Genomic DNA, 23,431 nt, shown 5'->3' with positions numbered 1-23,431 from the left:
AATGTAGCTCAGGGTACTGACATCTTCCATATTCAATAAATGCAAATAATAATTGTAGGTAAAACCCCACAATATTTATTTATTCGTTTTACACAATGTGATGATTTAATGTTTTAGGCAAATGACTGTTTACATCAACAGACATGGACATGTTAAACACACGGGGAAAAAATTTATATATTGTAGATTTTTGTTAATAAAATGTCTTTTAACTAATCATAGTTTATTACTATCATTTTCCTCTGAGGTTTTAAATCTCTGTACGGAACTGTAAACTTGTGTTCTTCATCTTCAGCTTGTACACTTCATCGAACTGCTCATTCTGGGCCACAGTGAAGTGATTCTTCCAGTCTCCAACTTTCCCTGAGATTGTGTAGAGATTATATAGGCAAAGGCACACACAGTAATCGCTTTATATTAAGGTATATCTTACACAGACTTACCTTTGCGTAGGAATTGAGAGACACTGAGGTCTAGCGATGGCTCATCAGTTAGGTTAGTCATAGGATTCGCCTTCATGACATCAAACTGAACACATCGTACGATCTTCTTCCTTTGTTCTTCCGGTGTTGATAAACCAAGAAAGGAGCAAAGGTTTTTGATTTCACGTTCAGTGTCCTGAAGGATGAATAATCATTGTTATAATGATGACATTTTTGCATTTTTGATTTTCATTTCAACCTGCTTTTGTCATTTCATGCTTTGGTTTTAATGAAGGGAAATTTGTTAGGATCAAAAAGGCACTAACGTGTCTAGGAAGTAATGCTCTTTGTAAATGTTCCCAGTCTTTCTTTTTGCCTTCTTTCCATAACTGATTGCTGTTTTTGCATATTTTCTTCCTTTGAAATGACTCCTGATCATGCTCATTACATGTTTTATACTATTTTCTAGTTCCTAGCATAGCAGATGGGTATTGTTTCTGCTATATTTCTGTTCGGATCCCTGTGGAATAGATTCCAAGACCTCCACATTACAGGCACGTTGTTATATTTAGCACTCATGTGATGTATCACCTCCACCAGATCTTCATAGAACATGTAGTGGATATTGGCGTATGTCTGTTTTTTTTCCCACCATCCACACACATGATCGTACCAGGAGCCAAACACCACTGTCCATACAACATAGAGAATATTAATGGCTTTAATGACTAAACACAGGAGACAATACATTTTCATTCAATGCAACACAAAAACTTGGTACTAGCAAAAAATAATTAACACAAAAACACATCACCTTCACTTATTTACTCACTCTTTCCATCTTTGAATCTTTGTAGGAAACTGTTCCAGTCTCCTGGTTCAGGTTGAATCCTCTCCATGCAGTCAAAGTGGAAATAGGAAACCACATTGTCCTTAGCATTGCGAGCCACATAGACAATCTGGAAACATATGTAAAAGAGTTATAAAAGAGTATATGTATATGTGTGTGTGTGTGTGTGTGTGTGTGTGTGTGTGTGTGTGTGTGTGTGTGTGTGTGTGTGTGTGTGTGCATGCAGATATCTGAATATCAATAAATACTCACACAATAGTTATATACACAACAGATGTACATCTATACATCTATAAAATATATAGTTCTCAATTTTTGTAGTGACTCATTTTCCAGAAACTTTATGGAAAATGCATTAAAACATGTACATGCAGATCTGTATATAAATATAAATTATATGCTCCTCAGATGTCATTTTTTAGGTACTTGAATGGCGGATGCATTAAATAATGTAAGCCATAAGTCAAAGTGTAAGTAATAAACACAGAGAACACATCATCATATTGAAGCAGTCTGCTTGATGTTTTAAATGTAACCTTCCATTTACATATTAAAAGTAAATCTAAATGATTAAAAAGTATGTGTTGTTTATGAAATAAATTTAATGATAAAGTCTGTAAATTGTTTGAAAATGGATGTATTATTTAAAAAAAACTACACTTCAGAAGTTGCTGCTGAAGGAGCTGTAGGTGAACAATCCATTTCATGAAATGTTTATTATTTACAGCCAATCCCATTATGTGTGTTTTTTTAAATCTTGTATGATATATGAGCTGAGTACAATAACTACCAGTGGACAAAATAACAGCAACAACGCATAATAAAAAAACCTGCAATTGTATAATTTTCTACTGATTAGAAACACTGTTTGACAGATGAGGTTGAGGCTGGAAAATGGCACTTTAGCATGTAAGATTCTCTAATAACGTTGGATTATTACATCATATTTCAAGAACTGTCAAACAACAAATATTCCAAGCACGAACATATTACACCTACAAGTTAATTTACTAAACTTATATAAGTTAATTTCCCAGTTATCAATCTCATACAAAAAGTGCAAACCAGGTTGTCAGGGTCTGACTGATTCAGCACTAAATTACATTTCCCATCAGTCACTGCCCAGAAATGTATCACATTTTTTGTTATTTAGCACTTCTATTTGAAGTCACACTTTGCACCTAAGTCATTGTATAGGTTTTGTCCTCCATGCTTGTTGAATGGTGTTCAGGTTATCCTCTTTTTGTACTTAAGTGTAAAGTTAACAGTCAGAAAGGATGATTTCAAAAGAGTTAGATGCCACTAAGCAAGGGAAAGGGTTTGTAAATTGTGGAATCCTTGATCATTTTTAAAAAATAAATATCCAATAGATTTGCATTGAAGGATTAAAAATAGAAAGATTTTTAGATTGTGCAATAATTCTGTGGTCTCCTATGGCGGATGATATAAAAAAGGACTGTAATTCCTACACCGTTTACTTAGTGTATCAAACTCAAGATTTAATTTAATTTCATATTCATGAACTAGTCATAGGGTGGTAAAGTCTAATTTGGCACCCTTTGACAAAAGTATAAAGGAGCAATAGCCACAGGTCGAAGTACTCATTAATAGATAAACAGTTTGCAGTGTTGTTGCTAAGAGTACAAAATTACAGCCTTTAAGGTAACAATGCAAAAAAAGATCACCTTTACGACCTTAACAAAAACTACAACTGCCACTTCAAAGGAAGTCTTAAAACCATGTTCTGTTGCTAATTGTTACATATGAAGCTGGATTCTTAATGGATGTACACACACACACACACACACACACACACACACACAAACACACACACACACACACACACACACACACACACACACACACACACACACACACACACAAAAACATTTTCAGCAGGGAGATCGTTCTAAACATCTTGAAGACTAACCAAAGATCTTCCAGTATGCTTTCAGTACACCTTGTTTCCTTGGTTGACCACGTCTATGGTTTTCAACATCTATCTATATCTAATATTTTCACAAATCTCTATCTGAATGCAAAGTTTTTTCTTCTTAAAGCAGGGTTCAATATCCCTTTCTCCAAAACCATTTATGACAGCATTCCAGAAAGGGTTAAAACTGCTTGGGGAAAAAGATTTGTGGCCCTAATTCTTATTATATTCTTTATAGTATATTGTTGCTTATTATTTATGTCACTTTGTCCAGCTGTGTATTAAAAAGAAAACTTCAGATATCTGTTAAAGAGTACTTTGCAGTTCTGCTCCAAGAAGGACTTTGGTAGAAATTGAACAGGTAGATGAGTTTTGATGATGCGAGGAGAGGTAGGCAGTGTATCTGCTTTGTCTGTTCCTGTGGGAGTTAAAACAAAAATATATTATTATTTTTTTCTTATAAAAAAGACCCCAGTAAGCTTCTTGTCTATGCTGACTATTTTTTTTCTTTGTAAGAAATTACTGAATATAATGCTGAGTTTTTAGATGTTATTGGTCAGAAAGTTGTGCATAACAGCAGCTCTGACAAACAGATCAGCTGTAATTTGTGTATATTAAAAAGCTTAATGTACACTGCTCAACAAAATGAAGGGAATACTTAAATCACATATTGAATGTCAATTAATTAAATATTATACATTGTGTCATTTGTTCAGAAGGAAGTAATATGAAAATGGTCAAAAGGAGCCAAAATCATCAACCCATTCAGATCTACATTATTATGCTGATCTAAAATCTAAAATTGCATGCTGATCTAACTTGCATGGATCCATCTAAGCATTCTGCTGATGAGATGGTGGAGGTGTCATGGAGATCTCCTCCTAGACCTGGATCAAGCTATTACTAAGCTACTTGACCGGTTTGATACTCTGATGCATAACATCCCAAAGGGTTTCCCAAAGGCAAAGGTATTAGGGTATGAAAAATGTGAGGGTCAATCAAAGGCATAAAGTAGTGACAAGGACCCTGGCAAAAAACAAACTGGAGACAAATCATTCAGGAAAAATAAGGAAATTGCAAATGTCTATGGCCACCACCTGAAAAAAACATTCCCCTTTGTTTTTTGTTTTTTTGCTGTTGTCTCTCCAGTCTCTTCACTTTTATTTGCACCAAAGTAGGTAAGGCTGATTTACAATTACTTATGTTTTCTAACTGGGCAGATTGAGATCATTAAAGCTAAATTGACTTGGTGTTATAGTGTGATGATTAAATGTTCCCTTGTTTTTGAGCAGTGTATTATTATGTCTACATTGACAGCTCATTTACAGAACTTTCTATGGTGGATGGTCCATATGATCTAATCTAAAACATAGGATAAAGTGAATTGTAAATGTGTTCTCTTTGATAGTGTGATCAAGTGTGATAACATTTCTATACAGAAATGTGTATTTAAGTTTAAGATCCCCTGTGCACAGACCTCTTCTTGTCATTCTACAGGTTTTAATAGGTTTTATAGGTGTTCAATAGGTTTCCAACAGAATCTTTGAATTTCTCTTTATTAAATTCTATTGAATTCATTGAATTCTCTATTGATTTCATTGTTGGGCTTTAGCACTATTACTATCTCTAGGCAGTATATTAAAAAAAAAAAACCTTGAAAACCCTGGATGACAGAGGAAGTATTTTTCTCTTGTGCCACTCAGAAGACAACGATTTGTTGTTCATCCAAGTTATGTTTATGTATATACTATACACAAAAATTTGACAAGTTGCTGTAGTACAAGAAGGACAAATACTTTAGGGCATACTGTTAAGGAAAAATAACCAACTTCCAGTTTTGATTCTGTACTGCTACAAAAATTGTAATCTCAGTGACACTCGTGTAGTGGCAGTGAAATTGATGTGTTGGTGGAGACATTCTGACCTGTATGCATGGGTGGGTAGACCAACTCTAAAAATGGCACCCTGTCCACGATAGAGATAGATTTTTCACGCTTACACATTTGTTGAAAGTACAGTAGATCAAGAATGTAGGAGACCCAAGTGGTGCCTGATGAACAAACGGGCTTATTTAAAAATAGGAAAATATATATATATATTTTTTTGTGCTATATTAAAGCACTGAGCAACTGAACTCTAAACAGAAGTTACCTGCTTTGGGATAAGTGGCAACAACAATGTCATCTGGTTTAGCTTTGAAGTTCTGGACTTTGTCCCAGTTGTCAGTAAAAAAATGTGTCATAGACACACCATGGAAGTCAAAAAGCTTTGGACGCTGTGGATTCATCTGGAAGATACAGGGATTGCTAGTGGTAGCTCGTGTTTGTTGAAGCCTTAACATATTTGTCAGCACTTTATGTTTCAAGTAAAATGATCTGGTTTTGCACATTTATTGACTGCTTTACTTAGAATCCACAACAACAGTAAATCAAAAATTAACTCCAAACTTAACATACCATTATTATTTACAGTTAAAGAGAAGCAATATGTCACTAGAGAAGTGACCAATCTGGCTCTGACTAGCAAATATACTACAGGCATGCTATCATTTAACTAACATGTCTCCCTCTTTAAACATGTGCAGTGATCTAATAAAATGCCCTTCAAATGTTGAATTAAACTTAAATTATATCACAACAACTAAATTTAAAAGGCAAACATCCTAAAAACACAGAACTACATGTATAAATATAACAGGTTGACTTACTCTCAATGCAGAAGTGTTTATGCCTTTAGCGCAAGCCTTTCTGGCTCACAAATCTGTGTTACAGATTAAACTTCCTCAGAACTTGACAGAGCTTTACTTTGTCTCCTCCCTCTCTCTCTTTGCACTATTTATTGCTCATATCACTGTGTTCGTGTGTTTATTTAATCTTTTCAGTCTCCTGTGAGGCTTGGTGTAATATACAGTATGTACAATACAAAGTCAGTTAAATATATAGTATTTTGTTTTGTATGGTGCTTAATACATACTTTTTTATTGTAATATTGATGTTGTAAGTAATTTAATCAGTGGGGATGCTGGATGCTGCATAAAAGAAAAAGCATTTCATTTGTCAATTATTAAAGTCAGTAAGGAATAAAACATTTTGTCTGGTTTTTGTCTGGTTTTCTCTTAACATAAGTTCAAATAAAGACAAAACAAGCCTTTATATCCTGAATTCTTTTCCTTAGGATATATATATATATATATATATATATATATATATATATATATATATATATATATATATATATATATATATATATATATATATATACAGTGAGGAAAATAAGTATTTGAACACCCTGCTATTTTGCAAGTTCTCCCACTTAGAAATCATGGAGGGGTCTGAAATTGTCATCGTAGGTGCATGTCCACTGTGAGAGACATAATCTAAAAAAAAAAATCCAGAAATCACAATGTATGATTTTTTTACTATTTATTTGTATGATACAGCTGCAAATAAGTATTTGAACTGGCATTACTGCATTCTTTGCTCGAAAGCGCCTCATTGAGCAACCATGGAGATGTAGCAGCTATCATATGGTTTAGCTTGATGACTTTATATTAGTTTAGTAAGCTACTGGACATTACCTCACTGACCTGCCCCTCCTGCTAATGAATTTAGTTTTGGCAAGTCTTGCTTCAGTTAATAGATACGGGGCATTAACTATTATTATTATTCAAAGATGATGATGATGATCAGGAATGTCTCTGTTCTCAGTCATGATTACATCACTGATTCCCTCTGTCTCATCCATGTTAACCCCATACTTCATGTTGCTGTAAAATGATGTAATGAGTGAAAGTAAAAAGTTGTTTGAAAAATAAAGTGAATTTAAAATACTGATACCAGACAAATCTACTTACACTTACACTTTCCATCTCTGCTAATCACAAACACAATTGTAAGCATTCATACCTTACAGTTTATAATAAACCAGTATTTTCACTACTGACTTACCAAGACTTTATTCCATTCGCTTTATTGCTGTTCTGATCTTTAACTGTAACAGGTTAAGATTCTTTAGCTTTGTTTTTTTCATGGCTGTTCTGATTCTTGTTACACAGTTCTGGTTTATGCTCTTTGTTTTACTGAGGTTATTCGGCACTTTTGATTCTTCAATATTATCTGCACTTGCCTCCACTTTTCTTCTTACATATACAAATATTCTATATCCTAACAAAATTAACTGTTCCAAAGATTTATACAATATGTGCAATTTAACAATTTAAAATGCAGGTAACATGGACTCTGAATGAAATTTGCCAACATTGAGAATTGATGGCCTAATGCTCTGTGCGGAACTGTAAAGTTGAGTTCTTCATCTTCTCTTTGTAGTGTTTGTCGAACTGTTCATTCTGAGCCACAGTGAAATGATTCTTCCAGTCATCGACTTTACCTTGGGAAATAAAATGTAATGAGACGGAGAGAAAATTCAGAGAGGTGAAAATACAAACCAATTTTTCAATGGCTATCATTGTGCTTAAAGTATTTAATTGCTCACACAAAATGGGTATATATATCACAGGGTGGACATATTATATAATCACCCCACTAGATAGGTGAAAGCTATAATGTGCTGCCCAGTTTCATGTTTGGTATTACAAGCTAGCAAGCTAGTTACCTGCATGAATGAATGTAAACACAGAGTATATAAATTCCTGCATTGAGGGACACCTTAGCCATAGTTATTGCTTTTCCTAAATAATCAGGAAGTCATTATTCTGTTTTTTCAAAGAAAACAATGAACCGTGTTCAGATAAATATTTTCCCCATCATTTATATGCTTATAGAAATGTGCAGAACAGGAAATAATTCTCAAAATGTGGAGTTTAAATTTACAGTTAACAAATTGCAAATCCAGAGGACATAACTTTGATAAAACATTCTTCTAATCTATTTAGATAAACGTATGAGCATTAACAGCTTGTAGAGATTTTTAGTATGCTAACCTTTGCGCATAAAATGTGAGATCGTAAAATCCATGGCTGCAACTGTGGAGTGGTTGGTCCTCTTGTTTTGCTTCATGGCATCAAAATGAGCATTCTTTGCAATTCTCTCTGTCTCTTCTGTTGGTTTAGATAAACCAAGGAAAGTACACAAATGCTCCACCACAAAGGCAGTGTTCTTGAAAAGAAAAGTAATAAATAATTGTGATCGGAGCTTAAACTGTATTAAGACTCATGCAAAAGCTGTGCAGCACTGTACAATAACAGACTAAACCATTTGTGTACTGTGACATTATAAATAACCATTATTCACAAGTCGGTTTCAAGATCTGTACAGTATAGTCTTTGGATAAGCTATTATATTTTCACTAACTCCACCATATCCTCAAAGAACATGTACTGAAGATTGGAGTATGTCTTTTTTTTCTCCCAGTAGCCACACACATGATCATACCTAGGTCCAGACACAGCTATAAAGCCAAATAAAAAGTATTATGGTATGTTTAGTTAAAAAATAATAATATTGGTGTCATTAAACCACACCTCCGGTGCACACATTTAGCACTCCTCCACAAGATTCACGAGTTAGTAACGATCCTACTTTTTCCATCCATGAATGTCTGTAGATAGTCGTTCCATTCTCCTGGATAAGGCTGTAATTCATTCATACAATCAAAGTGGAAATTAGACACAGCGTTGTCTTTGGCGTTGCGAGCTACATAGACGACCTAAAGATAGATGTGATGAATTAGAACACACTATACAGAGTTAAATATACAGTATTTGCTGAACGGCGAACATTTGATTCGTTGATTGATTATGAAGGGAGATGGAATGGTAAACTAAGTGATTTCTTCTCAAACTTCACACAAAGCTTTTGCTTCACCACTGCAGGCAATTACAGAAAATGTATCAATTCTGCTGCTGATGTGATCCATTAGTCAACCATTTATGCTCCCTTTTTTATCAATCGTCAATAAGATAATTAAAAAATTTCTTTAACGATCATGAATTTCTCTTGTTTATTGTCACCTACATGTGTTTTGAGCTCTGCTATATATTGATGTTTAAAAAGTCCTTAACAATGAATGAAAGCATTGCATTATTATGGACTTGTAATCATACTGCATAGGGCATAACTTCTCTGGATTAAATCACAAATTATCTTAAAATGCTTTGAAAGTATTTATGCCCGAATAATACCTGAAACCCTGGAGGCCTAGACTGATGTGAAAGAAGGCTTGACGCTTTTGATCATGGTCCTTAACTGTTTTTCTACTTTGTAACCAGTTTAAGCACTGGTTGGACTGCTCATTCATCCATGGATTTTTGACTCTTTGACCATTGACTTGTTACAGGTAATATATGTCTTTTTCATAAATGAGTAACGTGTAGAAAGTACACAATTTTTACAATATGTTTTAATTTAAATACACAAACTGTACATACACAGGCATTACAAATACTCTTAAAGACTAAAAACTGAAACAGTTATACATACTATACCCTGCAGTTCTGTTCCCAGAAGGACTTGGGCACCAGTTGAACAGGTAGATGAGTTTTGATGAGACGTGGTGTGGTGGGTAAATTATTTGCTAGATCGACCCCTGTGCAATGAAGCAGTAAAATTAAGTGTTAGAATCATGGTCTATGCACAAGCAGTTTCATTGCATATGCATAACAATAAAGGAGATTGATATGTGTATTTTAGTGGAATGGTTACTGACCTACAGCCATATCAGGAACAAACATCTCTAGGAAAGGCACTCGCAGGTAAATACGTATTAAGGTCTGATGCTCTGGTGCTGTATTGCCAAAATAAAGTAGATCCAAAATGTAGGAAACCCATGTAGTACCTGGTGAGAGGGAATTGAAGAAAAGGGTTACAAGCAATATATTTCAATCAAAAGTCTACCAACTAAAATGTCAGCTCATGATAAAGTACTTTACTTTATTTAAGGGAACATAAGTTTCTTTTAGAAAGAACCATCAGTACATTTAGCATAGTTGATCCAGCACACATGATCTGGTTCAAAAGCAAATAGATAAATTGATTCAATAAAATAAATTTTTGTTGTCCCTCTAAAATAGCGTTTATTCAGAATTACTAACACGAACACTTTTGATCAAATGGCTTCAAATTAAACAGAATACCTGCTTTGGGGTAAGTGGCAACGAGGATGTCGTCTGGTTTTGCCTGGAACTTTTGAATATTTTCCCAGTTATAAGTGAAGTAATGGCTCATAGTGATGCCTTCAAATTCAAACAATTCTGGCCGATGGTTTAGCATCATCTGTAACATTAAACGTTATTGTGGTTTAATTATTGGGCAGCATTATTACTTTTTTGTTTAAACAGCTATACAGTATATTCAATTTGCACATAAAAATTTGCTAGCTCAAATTTTAATTAGAAAAAAATATTGGAAATAATTAGAAATTTCCAAATAAATCACATATCATATACACTTTTTTTCTTTTCTTTCTTTCTTTCTTTCTTTCTTTCTTTCTTTCTTTCTTTCTTTCTTTCTTTCTTTCTTTCTGTTTTTTTTACAAAAGAAAGATTCGATGTATGTTGTGTTTAAGAATTTACAAAATTATTTTGAAAGGTAGATGTCGAATTAGTGTTAAAAGGGGGAAAATAGCTGAAATTTGCTTTTCTACATAATTGGCATATTATCATACCTTTGCACTATACGATTCTATATTTCACTAAACAATAACATACTACAAAGAAAACTTCAAACAACTTTCAAATATTATTTTTAGCTGACTCACCAAAGAAAAATCCAGTCCTTTCATGATGAAATTCTTTGTTATGTAATTTTGTCTTTCAGGCTTGACTTTTGCCTCCAAATCTTTAAATGTTTACACGCTTCCCTTACACTAATCTTGCACTTATCACAGCTCTCTCTCTCTCTCTCTCTCTCTCTCTCTCTCTCTCTCTCTCTCTCTCTCTCTCTCGGGGCTCATCTGGACGTATCAGAAAATGACCTCCCTGGACTCAAAGAGCTTCTTCTATCTAAACGTTTCTTTCAACTACATGACATCATCTGCAAAGCAGGCCCAGGCCCTGAGGATGCAGAGACTGTTTTTATCACACTTGGGGATCAGATCGGTATACACAAAAATTCCTTAACAAACTGGCTAAAGTTCTAAACCCACATGAGAAAGAGCTACTAAAGGAATACAGTCTGGGTGCTACAGTCCCTGATCCTACTGATGCTTTCCCGGACGCGATCATAACACCTGCACTTGGAAAAGCAAGCCACAGTAGTCAACTGCTAAACCTGGGACAACATGAAACTGTAAATCTGTGTATGTTTAATAGAAAAGTCATCTACAGAAACATTGTAAAAGTGATAAACAAAGACACGCTAAAAGAGCGAACAGACACTGTGTGGCGTGACAAATTAATGATTCCTGAAAATGTTAAACCAGTGTGGAGAGCATTATACGAACCACCATGGACTAAAAGGGCAGGTGATCTCCAGTGGAGAATCTAACATGGTGCTGTAGCTGTGAAGGCCTTTGTTAATAAGATCTATCCCACAGTAAGTGATTCATGTCCCTTCTGTTTAGAGAGTGAAACAGTATATCATTGTTTTATGGCCTGTAAAAGACTCTCACCTCTGTTTATTCTCTTAAGTTTATTATTTTCTCTTCTAAAAGTAACCTTTACAAAGCAATGTTTTCTCTCTCTCTCTCTCTCTCTCTCTCTCTCTCTCTCTCTCTCTCTCTCTCTCTCTCTCTCTCTCTCTCTCTCTCTCTTTCTCTCTCTCAATGCTTTTGCTTCATAAAAGTGTTACATCGTATTTTGTGGCCCTAGAGGGCGCTGCTGCTAAAATGCAGCTTAAAATTTATCATTCACAGAAGTTCACAAGCAAAGTTCAAACATGAGCAGCCACTGATCATTACAGTTTTTCTCGATTGCTGAGACACATTTCTTGAAAGCTGCTCTCTTTTTCTCTAAACTGTGAACACAAAACCCAATTCTCAAGCTACATTCACAAAACCTCAGACTGTTCTTGCAAAACCAAACTTTCACCTCAAAACAGTTCAATCTGTGCTCAAAACTGAACTATGTTGTCAAATCGTGCCCCGAGTCAATCAAAATGAAAATCACTACGGAACAGTCACTAAACACTACGTAGAAAAATAGAAAACACAATGCTCAGGACATGAAGCTGGAGAAATAAATGTTTATTGTTCACTGTAGGCTAAATGCATGTTGCAAAACAAAAAAAACCTGTGCATTTTGCACTTTTACAAAAAGACAAAACAGAAATCTTGTGCATTTACACGTAGCACTTGTAAAAACAAACAGAAATTTTATGAGTTTGCCACTTGTGTACAGTAAGCCCATGTAAAAATAAAGTACAAAAATATACAAATAAGTGCATTACTCAGCCCAGCATCATGTCTCCGTACTGGGTCATGCCACAGGGCTTCATCCACATCACAGGGCACATTTTGTCTGGCCAGGCAACGGGGGAAAAAAAAACCCTGGCATGCCGTATCCAGGCTTGGCATGCCTCCACACCTATGTCACCACAGGCAAGTCCCATTTACTCTGGTGTAGGGTTAGCGTTCATATACCTTTCACCGTTATGAGGAGAAGAATTCCTCAATGGGGTTTAGGAAAGGGGAGTACGGTGGAAGGCAAAGATTGATAAAACCTTGGTTCATATTGAACCACTCTCTAACCTGGAGGGCTCTGTGAAAACTCACATTGTCCCAAACAACAACATAGATGGGATGCTCATCCTGCTGCCCTACAGAGCATCTCGTGTGTGATTAAGTGAGATTTGGTAAGATTAAACCCAGCTTCATTCATGTACACGTATTCATGGGGTCTGGATCCAGTTGAAGAACCCTCTGTAGATATTGTAGTTATAGTTTTGTAAGTGATACGGAAAAAGTGATTTAGGCCACTACAGTAAATCACTACTTAGAGTAATCAACATCGGATGTGTCTGGATATTTGCCAACCTGTACATACTGGAATCTTTGCTCTCTGACTCTGTCTGAGTTGCGATCAAAGGGCACTCTGTATAGCTGTTTCATGCGCAGTCTGTTGCGGTTGAGGACACGATCAACGGTAGAGAGGCTGACACTGATGATACCCTCAAAATGTACATGGTCCTCAATGATCTTCTGCTGAATTTCACTCAGTTTAATGGCATTGTTCTCACGGACCATATCTCTTGGTGGGGGGAGAACATACCTGTCCTCCCACCCCCATGTGGCAGTCTTTCAATTCTACAAAAAGAGAACATGGAGTTACAAAAAATATACATGGAATACTAGGCCTACAAACAGTTAGACCAACCCTCCATGACAATACTACAGTACATTGGTACAGTGATGTTCTGAAACATATATTTACTTACAGTATACTGTGGTACAGTATATAGTATTTCATAGAGTAATTGCTGTCAACATTTACATACTGTACTATAATGTCAAAAAAGGTAATTACCTGTTCTCTTCTCTAAATCTTCGGATTATGGTGGACACAGTGAATCTACTGATGTTTGGTTGTACCCTTTGTCCAGCCTCCCTCATGCTTATACCATGGACAAGAACATGGCCAATCACAGTAGCTCTGATTTCATCAGCTATTACTGTTCTTTGTCTTCGCTGACCACCTCGATCTCCTCTCACACAAACTTTTCCTCTCAGATTTCTATCTATTGTAGGGTCTCACAAACGAGTGCTCTCTGAACTGGCTTACTTTATATGTTCCCTCACATCATTAGCCACAAGTGTAATCCATTTTGAGTTGTAGTGTTCAAGTGGTGAAACTTGTGCTTTAATTGTGTTTGACTTTTGTCACCTGTGCTCACCATTATGCAGCACGGGTGCATCACAATGAAAATGTGTTGGCAAGTTGTGCCTAAACAGGTGAAAAGTGCTTATGGTTTTGCCAAAAGAGTGATTGATTCAATCAGTGGGTTCAGGCAACTGAGCATTTGGTTCAGACAATAGGGTTTAGTGTTTTAGCAATTGAGAAAAACTGTAAATTGTTGAGAATGCGCTTGGCGCCGTGCACGTTACCCCTTGAACACGCTTGGAGAACAGTCTGCTGTCATGCTGCGGAGAAACAGATGAATGCGCCAATTGAACTGTTCAGAAAAGAGTAATTTTGAGTACTTAACAAAACAAAGCCATTTAAATCCTTTTGCATTTTCTACTGTCATATATGTCGTGTATATATAAAAAATTATAATAATAATAATAACACCTAAGAGCTCCCAACAGCCAAATTTAATTCTATTTTTTTTATTGTTTCAAAGTTTAGAAAAGAAGAAAAACTGATTAAAATTAAGACAACAATTATCTTGCATACAAAGCTATACAAAAATCACAAAATGCAATTTTGAGATCATTATAATAACATGCCAAACAGAAGAAAAAGAAAAACTTTTTATGCACAATAAAAAAAAAACCTGGATGCACACAAAAATTATACAGTGTGACAAGACATGCAATTTGTTTCATTTGCCTCTTTACAATGATTTTAATCTATTCTGAAAAAGGTGAATAAATAATTGAAATGAGGTTTTTTATATGAATACCCAAATGTCTGTGCAATTAACTAATCAATTTTGCTCTTATCCAACTTGGTAAATGATGTCGACTGGCTCAGGTTACAAAAACGATATTAAAATGATATCTTGCCCGTCTTATTTGAGAAAATGTTTTGGTGGGAGTTTGACGGTATTTAATAAGAAATACTTTTTCACTTCAGCTAAAACCCACATCAATTTAGGAAGCTTAAAAGTAACTGATAATAAAGCACATCTTTTTTTTTGTTCATAAAAAAGGTTTAATACAGTTACGGCTTTTTGAAACATTCCAATAAAAAAATCCTCTTTATCAAATCCACTACTAATCACTATTTATACCTGAGCCAAGTATATTGTGTTTAGAAACTCATTATTCTTAATTCTTTTTTCAAGATTTCTGTCAGGTTTTTTTCATATGCCTTCATTTAAATTTTTTTCTTTTTCTTTTGTGTGTCCTCCATGAAGCTTTGCTGTTCAAACAGCTATGAATGAATGCATGACAGATTTTCAGCAGCTTTTATCCGGATATTTGCATTACCCAGTTTAAGGACAGATAAGGACAGAATAACCACAGAGCTGATTTGTGTCCAAAGGGCCTTGAGCTGCAGTATTTCCTTTTTTTAAGGTTTAAAGTGAAAGTTTAATAGTTTACAAGTGAAAGATTTACAATTTTAAACCAATGAAAATATCAAAACTGTCTCTAATTTGATTTTCTTTTTTCCCAGTCAGGCAATCCAAAATGTGTCTAAGTATCTATTTAGCTAAGGAAACATTGTGCAAAAGTGAAATATTTGGCTATTTCAAACCAATAGAGAATGTCAAACCTGGCATTACTGAAATGGCAATTGTTGCTAAGGTTCCTCTTGTACACTCAAAGTACACTTGCATTTGAAATTTAGAATTCAAAGAGTTTACTACTAGTGACTCATGTAGTCCAGTATGTGGCTATTAATAAATTGGCTTTTGGATGATTCTGTTAAAGTGAATGGTTAATATAGGGGATTTGATTTATCACACACACACACACACACACACACACACACACACACACACACACACACACACACACACACACACACACACACACACACACACACACACACACATATATGAACTGAGTAAACATAAAATCATCAGCCATTATTTACTGCTAATTTTGATTGCTGTATATTAAAAGGTTTTTTTTTTTCCATGAATACCTCATTTCATGTGCAATTTACAAAAAAACCAAAACCAAAAACAAAAATGTACATTTCCATTGTATTTGATACAATGTACACTTATGCAAAAAAAACATATGCATTTTGTTAAGATTTAGTTTCAAATATTTAGGCTTAACACTCATATTTTTTAAGCCTTGATTGCATTTCAACTACTTATCAATTTAGGTATTCAGAAGAGGAGGGTGGGTTTAAACAAACATTAATTAATGAATTCATGTGCAAGTTAGTTTGTTAAAATTACAAGTCCATTAATATTGGAGATTGTGCCTTGTAAAGTTTATTTATGCAGTATTGGCAGTGTATTATTATTATTATAAACCGGCTTCTCAGAATGTCATAATAGAGCATTTTTACAGATAAATTTGAGTATATGTAAAAATGCATATATACAAGTAGACAAATGAAGTCTACATTAATCTGAAAAGAGCATTTTTTTTTCTTATTTTCTACATATAAAAATACAGCCTAAGGGGGCATTTTATAGAAAGATTATCGATGATTGTGTGCTGTAATGGAGCCAAATATAAAACCAAAATTATGTTCTAATAGAAACATATCCCAAACTGCTTTATTTCTAAGCACATCACTTGCCAAAAGAGGTAGTACTGTCATAACTCTTAAAGAGCTAATACCACTTCAACTTCAAGAGTTATATTTATATTAAGTTAGTAATCTAGAGTACCAGTGTAGATTTATTCATTGCTAGAGACTCAAAGCACTTTTGTACATCGCTCTGGACAAGGCCGTCTGCTAAATGCCACAAATGTAAATGTAAATGACTCTGACAAAAAACCACAATTGTTATCCCTTGGAGCTCCTGTTATACATACTATTGTGTAGATTGTTATTATATTAATAATAACAGTTTATGTTGTTTACAACAAAATTAGGTATGAAAAAATTTATCATGTTATTTAGAATTCTAGAGTCACATCCTAAATCTGTGTCCGGAATTTTAAAGTTGTGTTTTTCATCTTCTCTTCGTAGTGTTTATCAAACTTCTCATTCTCGGCCACAGTGAAGTGTTTCTTCCAGTCGCCAACTTTACCTGGAGGAAGTTTCAGAAAGAGAATACAATCTATTAAATAGAATTTGTCATACAATTTGCCACAATATGAGAGCTTTTCACTTGAGCTAATATATTACATAAACATTATAGCCTACATTCAAACCCTGACATACGACCACTCAACTTACGACATTTTGGAGATACGACGGTCACCACAGACAAAAAAAAAAAATACAATATATAAATAATTAAGTAATAATAAAAAAAAATAATAATAATAAAAATTAAAAAAAAAAAAAAATAATAATAATAATAATAATAATAATAAAATATATATATATATATATATATATATATATATATATATATATATATATATATATATATATATATATATATATATATAAATAAATCTTATTTTTTATTTACTTTATTTGTACTATGTAAAAAAAAATTTATGTGTTTACAGTGCCTCTTTATATCTGCGTCGGAACACATCATAGAGTAGTCACTCTTCTCGACTTACGACCTGATATATATATATATATATATATATATATATATATATATATATATATATATATATATATATATATATACACACACACACAGTATCTTACAAAAGTAAGTACACCGCTCACATTTCAGCAACCATTTTAGTATCTCTTCTCAAGGGACAATACTATAGAAATGACTACTAGTCAGTGTGCAGCTTGTATAGCAATATAGTTTTACTGTCCTCTAAAAACTCAACAAACAGCAATTATTGTCAAAATAGCTGGCAACAAAAGTGAATACACCCTAAGTGTAAACTATGTCAAAGTGTCAATATGTTGTGTCAGCACCATTGTTATCTAGCACTGCCTTAATCCTCCTGGGCGTGGAGTTGCTGGATGTCAGACATATGGCGCTTTTCCACCTTCCCCTTCCACCTCAATAGGTTTCAGTTCTGGAGACACACATGGCCTCTCCATCACCTTTGCTTTCAGCTTAATTAGCAAGGCAGTAGTCATTATGTTGGAAAATTGCCGTTCGGCCGTTTCTGAAGGGAGGGCATCATGTTTAGCATATGAATGTCATAGTACATGTTGGAATCCATGTTTCCCTCAATACAGCACTAATGCAACCCCAGACCATAATGCTACCACCACCATTCTTGACTGTAGGCAAGACACAATTTTCTTTGTACTCCTTACCAGCCACACATGCTGGACACCATCTGAGCCAAACAAGTTTATTTTAGTCTCACCAGACCACAGGACATGGTTCCAGTAATTTATGCTCTTGGACAGGTTGTCTCCAGCAAACTGTTTGCAGGCTTTCTTGTGAGCCAGCTTCAGAAGAGGAAACATGCAAACTGACCTGTTGCAGCATGCTCCGTATGGTCTGAATACTGACAAGCGTAAAATGATAAAATGTATTTAATTTAATTACATTTTTATTTGTATAGCGCTTTTTACAATGGACATTGTCAAGTGTAAGTTTGTATTTATATATCCAAATGTATTCCTATAGTATTGGCCCTTGAGAAGATTAAATTGCTGAAATGTGTGTGTGAGGGGTGTACTTACTTTTGTAAGATACTGTATATATTTTATATATATACAGTATCTTACAAAACAGTAACATAGTAACATTTCTTTACTATTATTATTTAAATGTATTTATTTTTGGGTTAGAATTTTAACTCTAATATGGAATACTATTAATTTACTGTTACTTAATTACATTCTCCAAATAAATGGTATGTTTAACTCCTTTACATATTTAATTTAGATCTTCAAACAAGTGATTTCTCTTTATAAGAAATCACTAGGGTCTATATTTCTTTCATGAAGTCATTGCCTTTATGCTGTATACAAATTGAATAGGCTCCATTTAGCATTCAAGCATTTCAATTTATTGAAATTGTCAATTTGTCACAAGTTGTTTTCACACGCGATTGCTATTGTTGCATCTCTATAAAATATGCTATAAAGTTAAAAGTGTGTGAATAGCCAATTCCAAAACCAAGGGTGGGCTTTCTACTGAATTTTGCAAAGTGGCTGTGGGAATTTGCCCCTTCAGTTACAAGAGTACAGACATTATGAGTTCTTCTACACCAATCTTCATAAACCATGTCTTTATAAAGATCATTTTGTTCGGAATCAACTCCAAGTGTTCCAGTGAAGGAAAATCTTAATGTTGTGTCATAAATGACAATCACAACTGTGTAGCAACTGTTTGGGAAAGGCTTTTACATGGGTGTTAAGGTTAGTAGCCCACAAACATTTGGCCATGTAGTGTAGATAAACTCCTTCAGTCCAGTATGAGGATGAACACTTCTCATTAAAATATTCCATCTAGCTTAAAAAAAGCATGTTAAGTTTTGCTCATTTAACTGTTTATTACATTAGTACATTAACTGTTTTCTTTTATAATGTCGGGTTATTCAAGCATCGCTTCCACTATCTTACACAACTGATTAGGCAGCAGATCAAATATTCTGATAAATATTGCAATATAACAGAATAAATACAAACTTAATAGTTTTACATGAGTAATTCTCATGTAATTCTCATGTAATTCTCTCTTTAGTTGAGCAAGGTTATAAAGCATACATACTGTCATTTCGGGTATTAATGTGAAGCACTGTTTTTATAATAATTAATGTTTGTGTCACTAAGCCCCTTCTCTATTTAATATAGTAACTCTGTCACTTACTTTTTCCATCCATGAACATTTGTAGAAAATTGCTCCAATTTCCTGGGTCAGGTTGTGCATGATTCATGCGGTCAAAGTGGAAATAAGATACGGCATTGTCTTTGGCATTACGAGCTACATAGATAACCTGTAGAGACACACACAGACATTAGAAAGCTAAACACAATATAATATAAATAAAATATAAAAGTTTATTTATATTTATAATATATTGATGTTTATTTAATTTATTGATATTGTTGTGAAACCTAACTACTAGCTAACTACTACTAACTTAGACCAAAGCATTATTTAGAATCTGTTCTACAGATCAAAGAATTAAATTTAATGTTATACAGATTATTATTGAAGAAACCACTTGCATTCAGCACTTCCATTAACGCCGTGGGCATTATTAAGCATGCCATCTACGGCCGTGGCCAAATGTTTTGAGACACGAATGAATCATTGCTTTGCACAAAAAGGGATTTACAGGCAAAGTCATCAAGAACTTCAAGAAGAGAGCTTCAATTGTTGTGAAGAAGGCTTGAGGGTGCCCAAGAAAGTCCAGCAAGTGCCAGGGCCGTCTCCTAAAGTTGATTCTGTTGATGATTCATCTGCATGCACAGTGAGGTGAAAACCTTTGGAGGATGGCCTGGTGCTAAGAAGACAGCAAAGAAGCCACTTCTCTTCAAGGAAAACGTTAGGGACAGACTGATATTTCGGCAAAAGGTACAACGAATGCTGAGGATTGGGTAAAGTCATTTTCTCTGATGTGTAACCTTTCCGATTGTTTGGGGCATCTGGAAAAAGAAGCTTGTCCGGAGAATAAAAGGTGAGTGCTACCATCAGTCCTGTGTCATGCTAACAATAAAGCATCCTGAGACCATTCATGTGTGGGGTCGCTTCTCAGCCAAGGGAGTAGGCTCACAAGTTTGCCTAGGAACATAGCCATATAAAATAAAGAAATGGTACAAAAACATCCTTCAAGAGAAACTTCTCTTAACCATCCAAGAACAGTTTGGTGATGAGCAATGCCTTTTCCAGCATGATGGAGCACCTTGCAATAAGGCAAATGTGATAACTAAGTGGCTCGTCAACAAAACAAAATTGTGGGTCCATGGCCAGAAAACTCTCCAGCTGCCTTTTATTCAGGATGTGGCCCAGAATTTGATTGACAGCATGCCAGAATGAATTGCAGAGGTCTTGAAAAAGAAGGATCAACACAGCAGATATTGATTCTTTGCATAAACGTAATGCAATTGTCATTCAAACTGTTGACCCTTATGAAATGATTGTAGTTATACTTCAGCATACTATAGTAACATCTGACAAAAAATTATTTCTTTCTTTGCTATTTTTGACGATTGCGATTGATGCGATTGATGTCACTCTGTAAATAGGCCATGACCTGGTGCATCAGATAAAACATATTGTCATGTTGAAATTTAAAATGATGTGGGCATTTTCTGCTGTTTTCCAAGTTGCAGGTTGAACTGCACCTCAAACAGCATTAGATGTGCTGAATTTTCACAGCTGATGCAGCGCTCAGCCTTGTTCATTGTCAATGTCACTTGTCAGTCCTCAATCAGAAAACACCGGACACCAGACCATGTTTGTCTTTATGTTACTGAAGTACTGGAATTATTCTAGTTGTATCCAGAATATTTTGACAAATTAACTGTGTATGTTTAAGTTGTTAAAATATTCTGGATACAACTAGAATATTTTAACAACTGTGTATGTTTAAGTTGTTAAAATATTCTAGTTGTATCCAGAATATTTTAACAACTTAAACATACACAGTTAATTTGCAGGATTTTGCCAATATTGAATACATTCTATGTGATTGTTTCCTCTTTGCTTTTCCTGTGTTTCACATTTGTCTTTAAAGTACAGTTGGATTCACCAGGTTGTTATTGTGGATTATACCATAGTCTGGCAAAATACTCAATTCTGATTGGCTGAAAGGATTTATTGAATACACAGTTCTGGTCAGTGTGATCATGGTTGACAATAAATGTGCTGCCTTATAAATAATTGTAATTCAGTACACACACATATCACACTACTTTATGTCTGCAGAATGGGCTGAATTTTAGAAATACCTACCTGCATACAAAATAAAGAAAATAAAAGAACTGTTATTTGTATAATCAAATTTTGCACTGAAAACATCAATGGCATCTTTATCCTTCTTACACTATGGTCACAAGTGAGACCTGCAGCACATAGAGCTGAGACCCTCTCCCGAATTTCTGTCCCTATGATTGATGATTAAAAGCACCAATTAAAAACCTTAACTGAAAGAGGTCCCAGATACTATACCCTGCAATTCTGTTCCCAGAAGGACTTGGGCACCAGCTGAACAGGTAGATGAGTTTTAATGAGTCGTGGTGTGGTGGGTAAATTGTTTGCTAGTTCAACCCCTGTACAAAGAAGCAAAACAAACTTCAATGAATGAAATGTTTATGCACAGGTGATTTCATTGTTTATAAAGATGAGGATGATTTCCACCTGAATCAGATATGTGTTGTACAAGAGTAAACATTGGTATTAACCTGTACGCAGGGAAGGAATAACAGCCTCTAGGAAAGGCACTCGCAAGTAGATGGGTATTGAGGTCTGACGCTCTGGTGCTGTATTGCCAAAATAAAGCAAGTCTAAGATGTACGAAACCCACGTAGTGCCTAGTAAAGGAGAATTGGAGAGAAAGTGAAAACCTGGCTTACACCTATGTCGAATGTATATATAATAGCTTACACACATGCTAGAGTACTATACTAAAAGCAGAATGTCCCGAAAACCTCTTTCACTGAGCACTTCTTTTTAATTTTCCATGTGCTTTCCCTCTGGGGTTGTTTGTTCCTGAAATGTGCACACATGTTCTTTGTGTAGCCCTTAAAAAGTTTGAGTTACAACAAAACACAAAAATAATAGGATATACTATTAATTTTGCTATTTGCTGTTAAGTTTGAACCATGTTCTCGGTTTCTAGTTACACTCAGAAACTTTCATTTGTTTCATATCCTTGTAATTATAAACAGATGTTCATGTCTTTCTGTTCTTTGACCCATGGAATGGACTGTAACAATGCTTCTTGGATTTGGCCCAATAATCATGTATAGGAGTTGAAATACTGGTATCCTGCTTCTACTCAATGCATATTACACAGAGAAATCATTTTCTCATAGTTGATCCAGCACACATTATCCAGTTGATTCAAAATATGCATAATATATTCAGAGTCAAACATTCTTGGTCAAATTCCTTAGACAGATACACAGAATACCTGCTTTGGGGTAAGTAGCAACGAGGATGTCGTCTGGTCTTGCCTGAAAGTTCTGAACATTTTCCCAGTCATCAGTGAAGTAATGCACCATAGAAATGCCTTCAAATTCAAACAATTCTGGTCTGGTCATCTGTATCATTAAGTATAAGTGTTACTTTGACAAATCATTGAAATCACCGAAAAATCATTGATGCTTAGTTGGCTAGCTCAACCAAATCTGGCTTTTTCAGAATGTTTTTGAAAACATTAAGTGGCCTTCTGTTTTTCATTGATGCATGCAACAGCTTGAAATGGGAAGTCTTCCAAATAACATTTAGAAAAAAACTTCCCCGTAGCTTTCAAAAATATTTTGTGCTTACTCACTGAAGAAAAATCAAATCCTTCCATGATGAAATAATAAATTGCAGTTTTGTCTTTGTCCGTTTCTTTCCTTCAAAACTGGAAACCTTCCTTATCTTTGTACTTATCACAACTCTCTCTCTCTCTCTCTCTCTCTCTCTCTCTCTCTCTCTC

General features: G+C 34.7%; 1 protein-coding gene across 2 annotated transcripts; it reads right to left on the bottom strand.

The window, feature by feature from the left end:
• Positions 1-52: 52 nt before the first annotated feature.
• On the bottom strand, positions 53-23,431 carry LOC310733366 (cytosolic sulfotransferase 3-like). 2 transcript variants are annotated; one of them, XM_083554595.1, is made up of 8 exons: positions 23,282-23,431; positions 22,919-23,048; positions 22,188-22,316; positions 9,648-9,748; positions 1,255-1,381; positions 1,014-1,111; positions 444-618; positions 53-363 (listed from the first exon to the last, which is right to left on the bottom strand). In XM_083554595.1, the coding sequence occupies exons 1-8, from the start codon at positions 23,303-23,305 to the stop codon at positions 251-253; spliced, it is 897 nt and encodes a 298-aa protein (XP_083410721.1). In that variant the 5' UTR covers positions 23,306-23,431; the 3' UTR covers positions 53-250. The 2 variants fall into 2 exon arrangements, with proteins under 2 accessions (XP_083410721.1, XP_083410720.1); XM_083554594.1 differs by lacking the exons at positions 9,648-9,748; positions 22,188-22,316; positions 22,919-23,048; positions 23,282-23,431 and adding exons at positions 3,523-3,623; positions 5,130-5,255; positions 5,357-5,492; positions 5,913-6,026.

The sequence above is a fragment of the Silurus aristotelis genome (assembly GCF_946808225.1).
Source record: "Silurus aristotelis genome assembly, chromosome: 11".
In the NCBI taxonomy this organism is placed as follows: Eukaryota; Metazoa; Chordata; class Actinopteri; order Siluriformes; family Siluridae; genus Silurus; species Silurus aristotelis.
The sequence above is the reverse complement of the archived record's forward strand: the minus strand, read 5'-3'. Positions and strand labels throughout refer to the sequence as shown.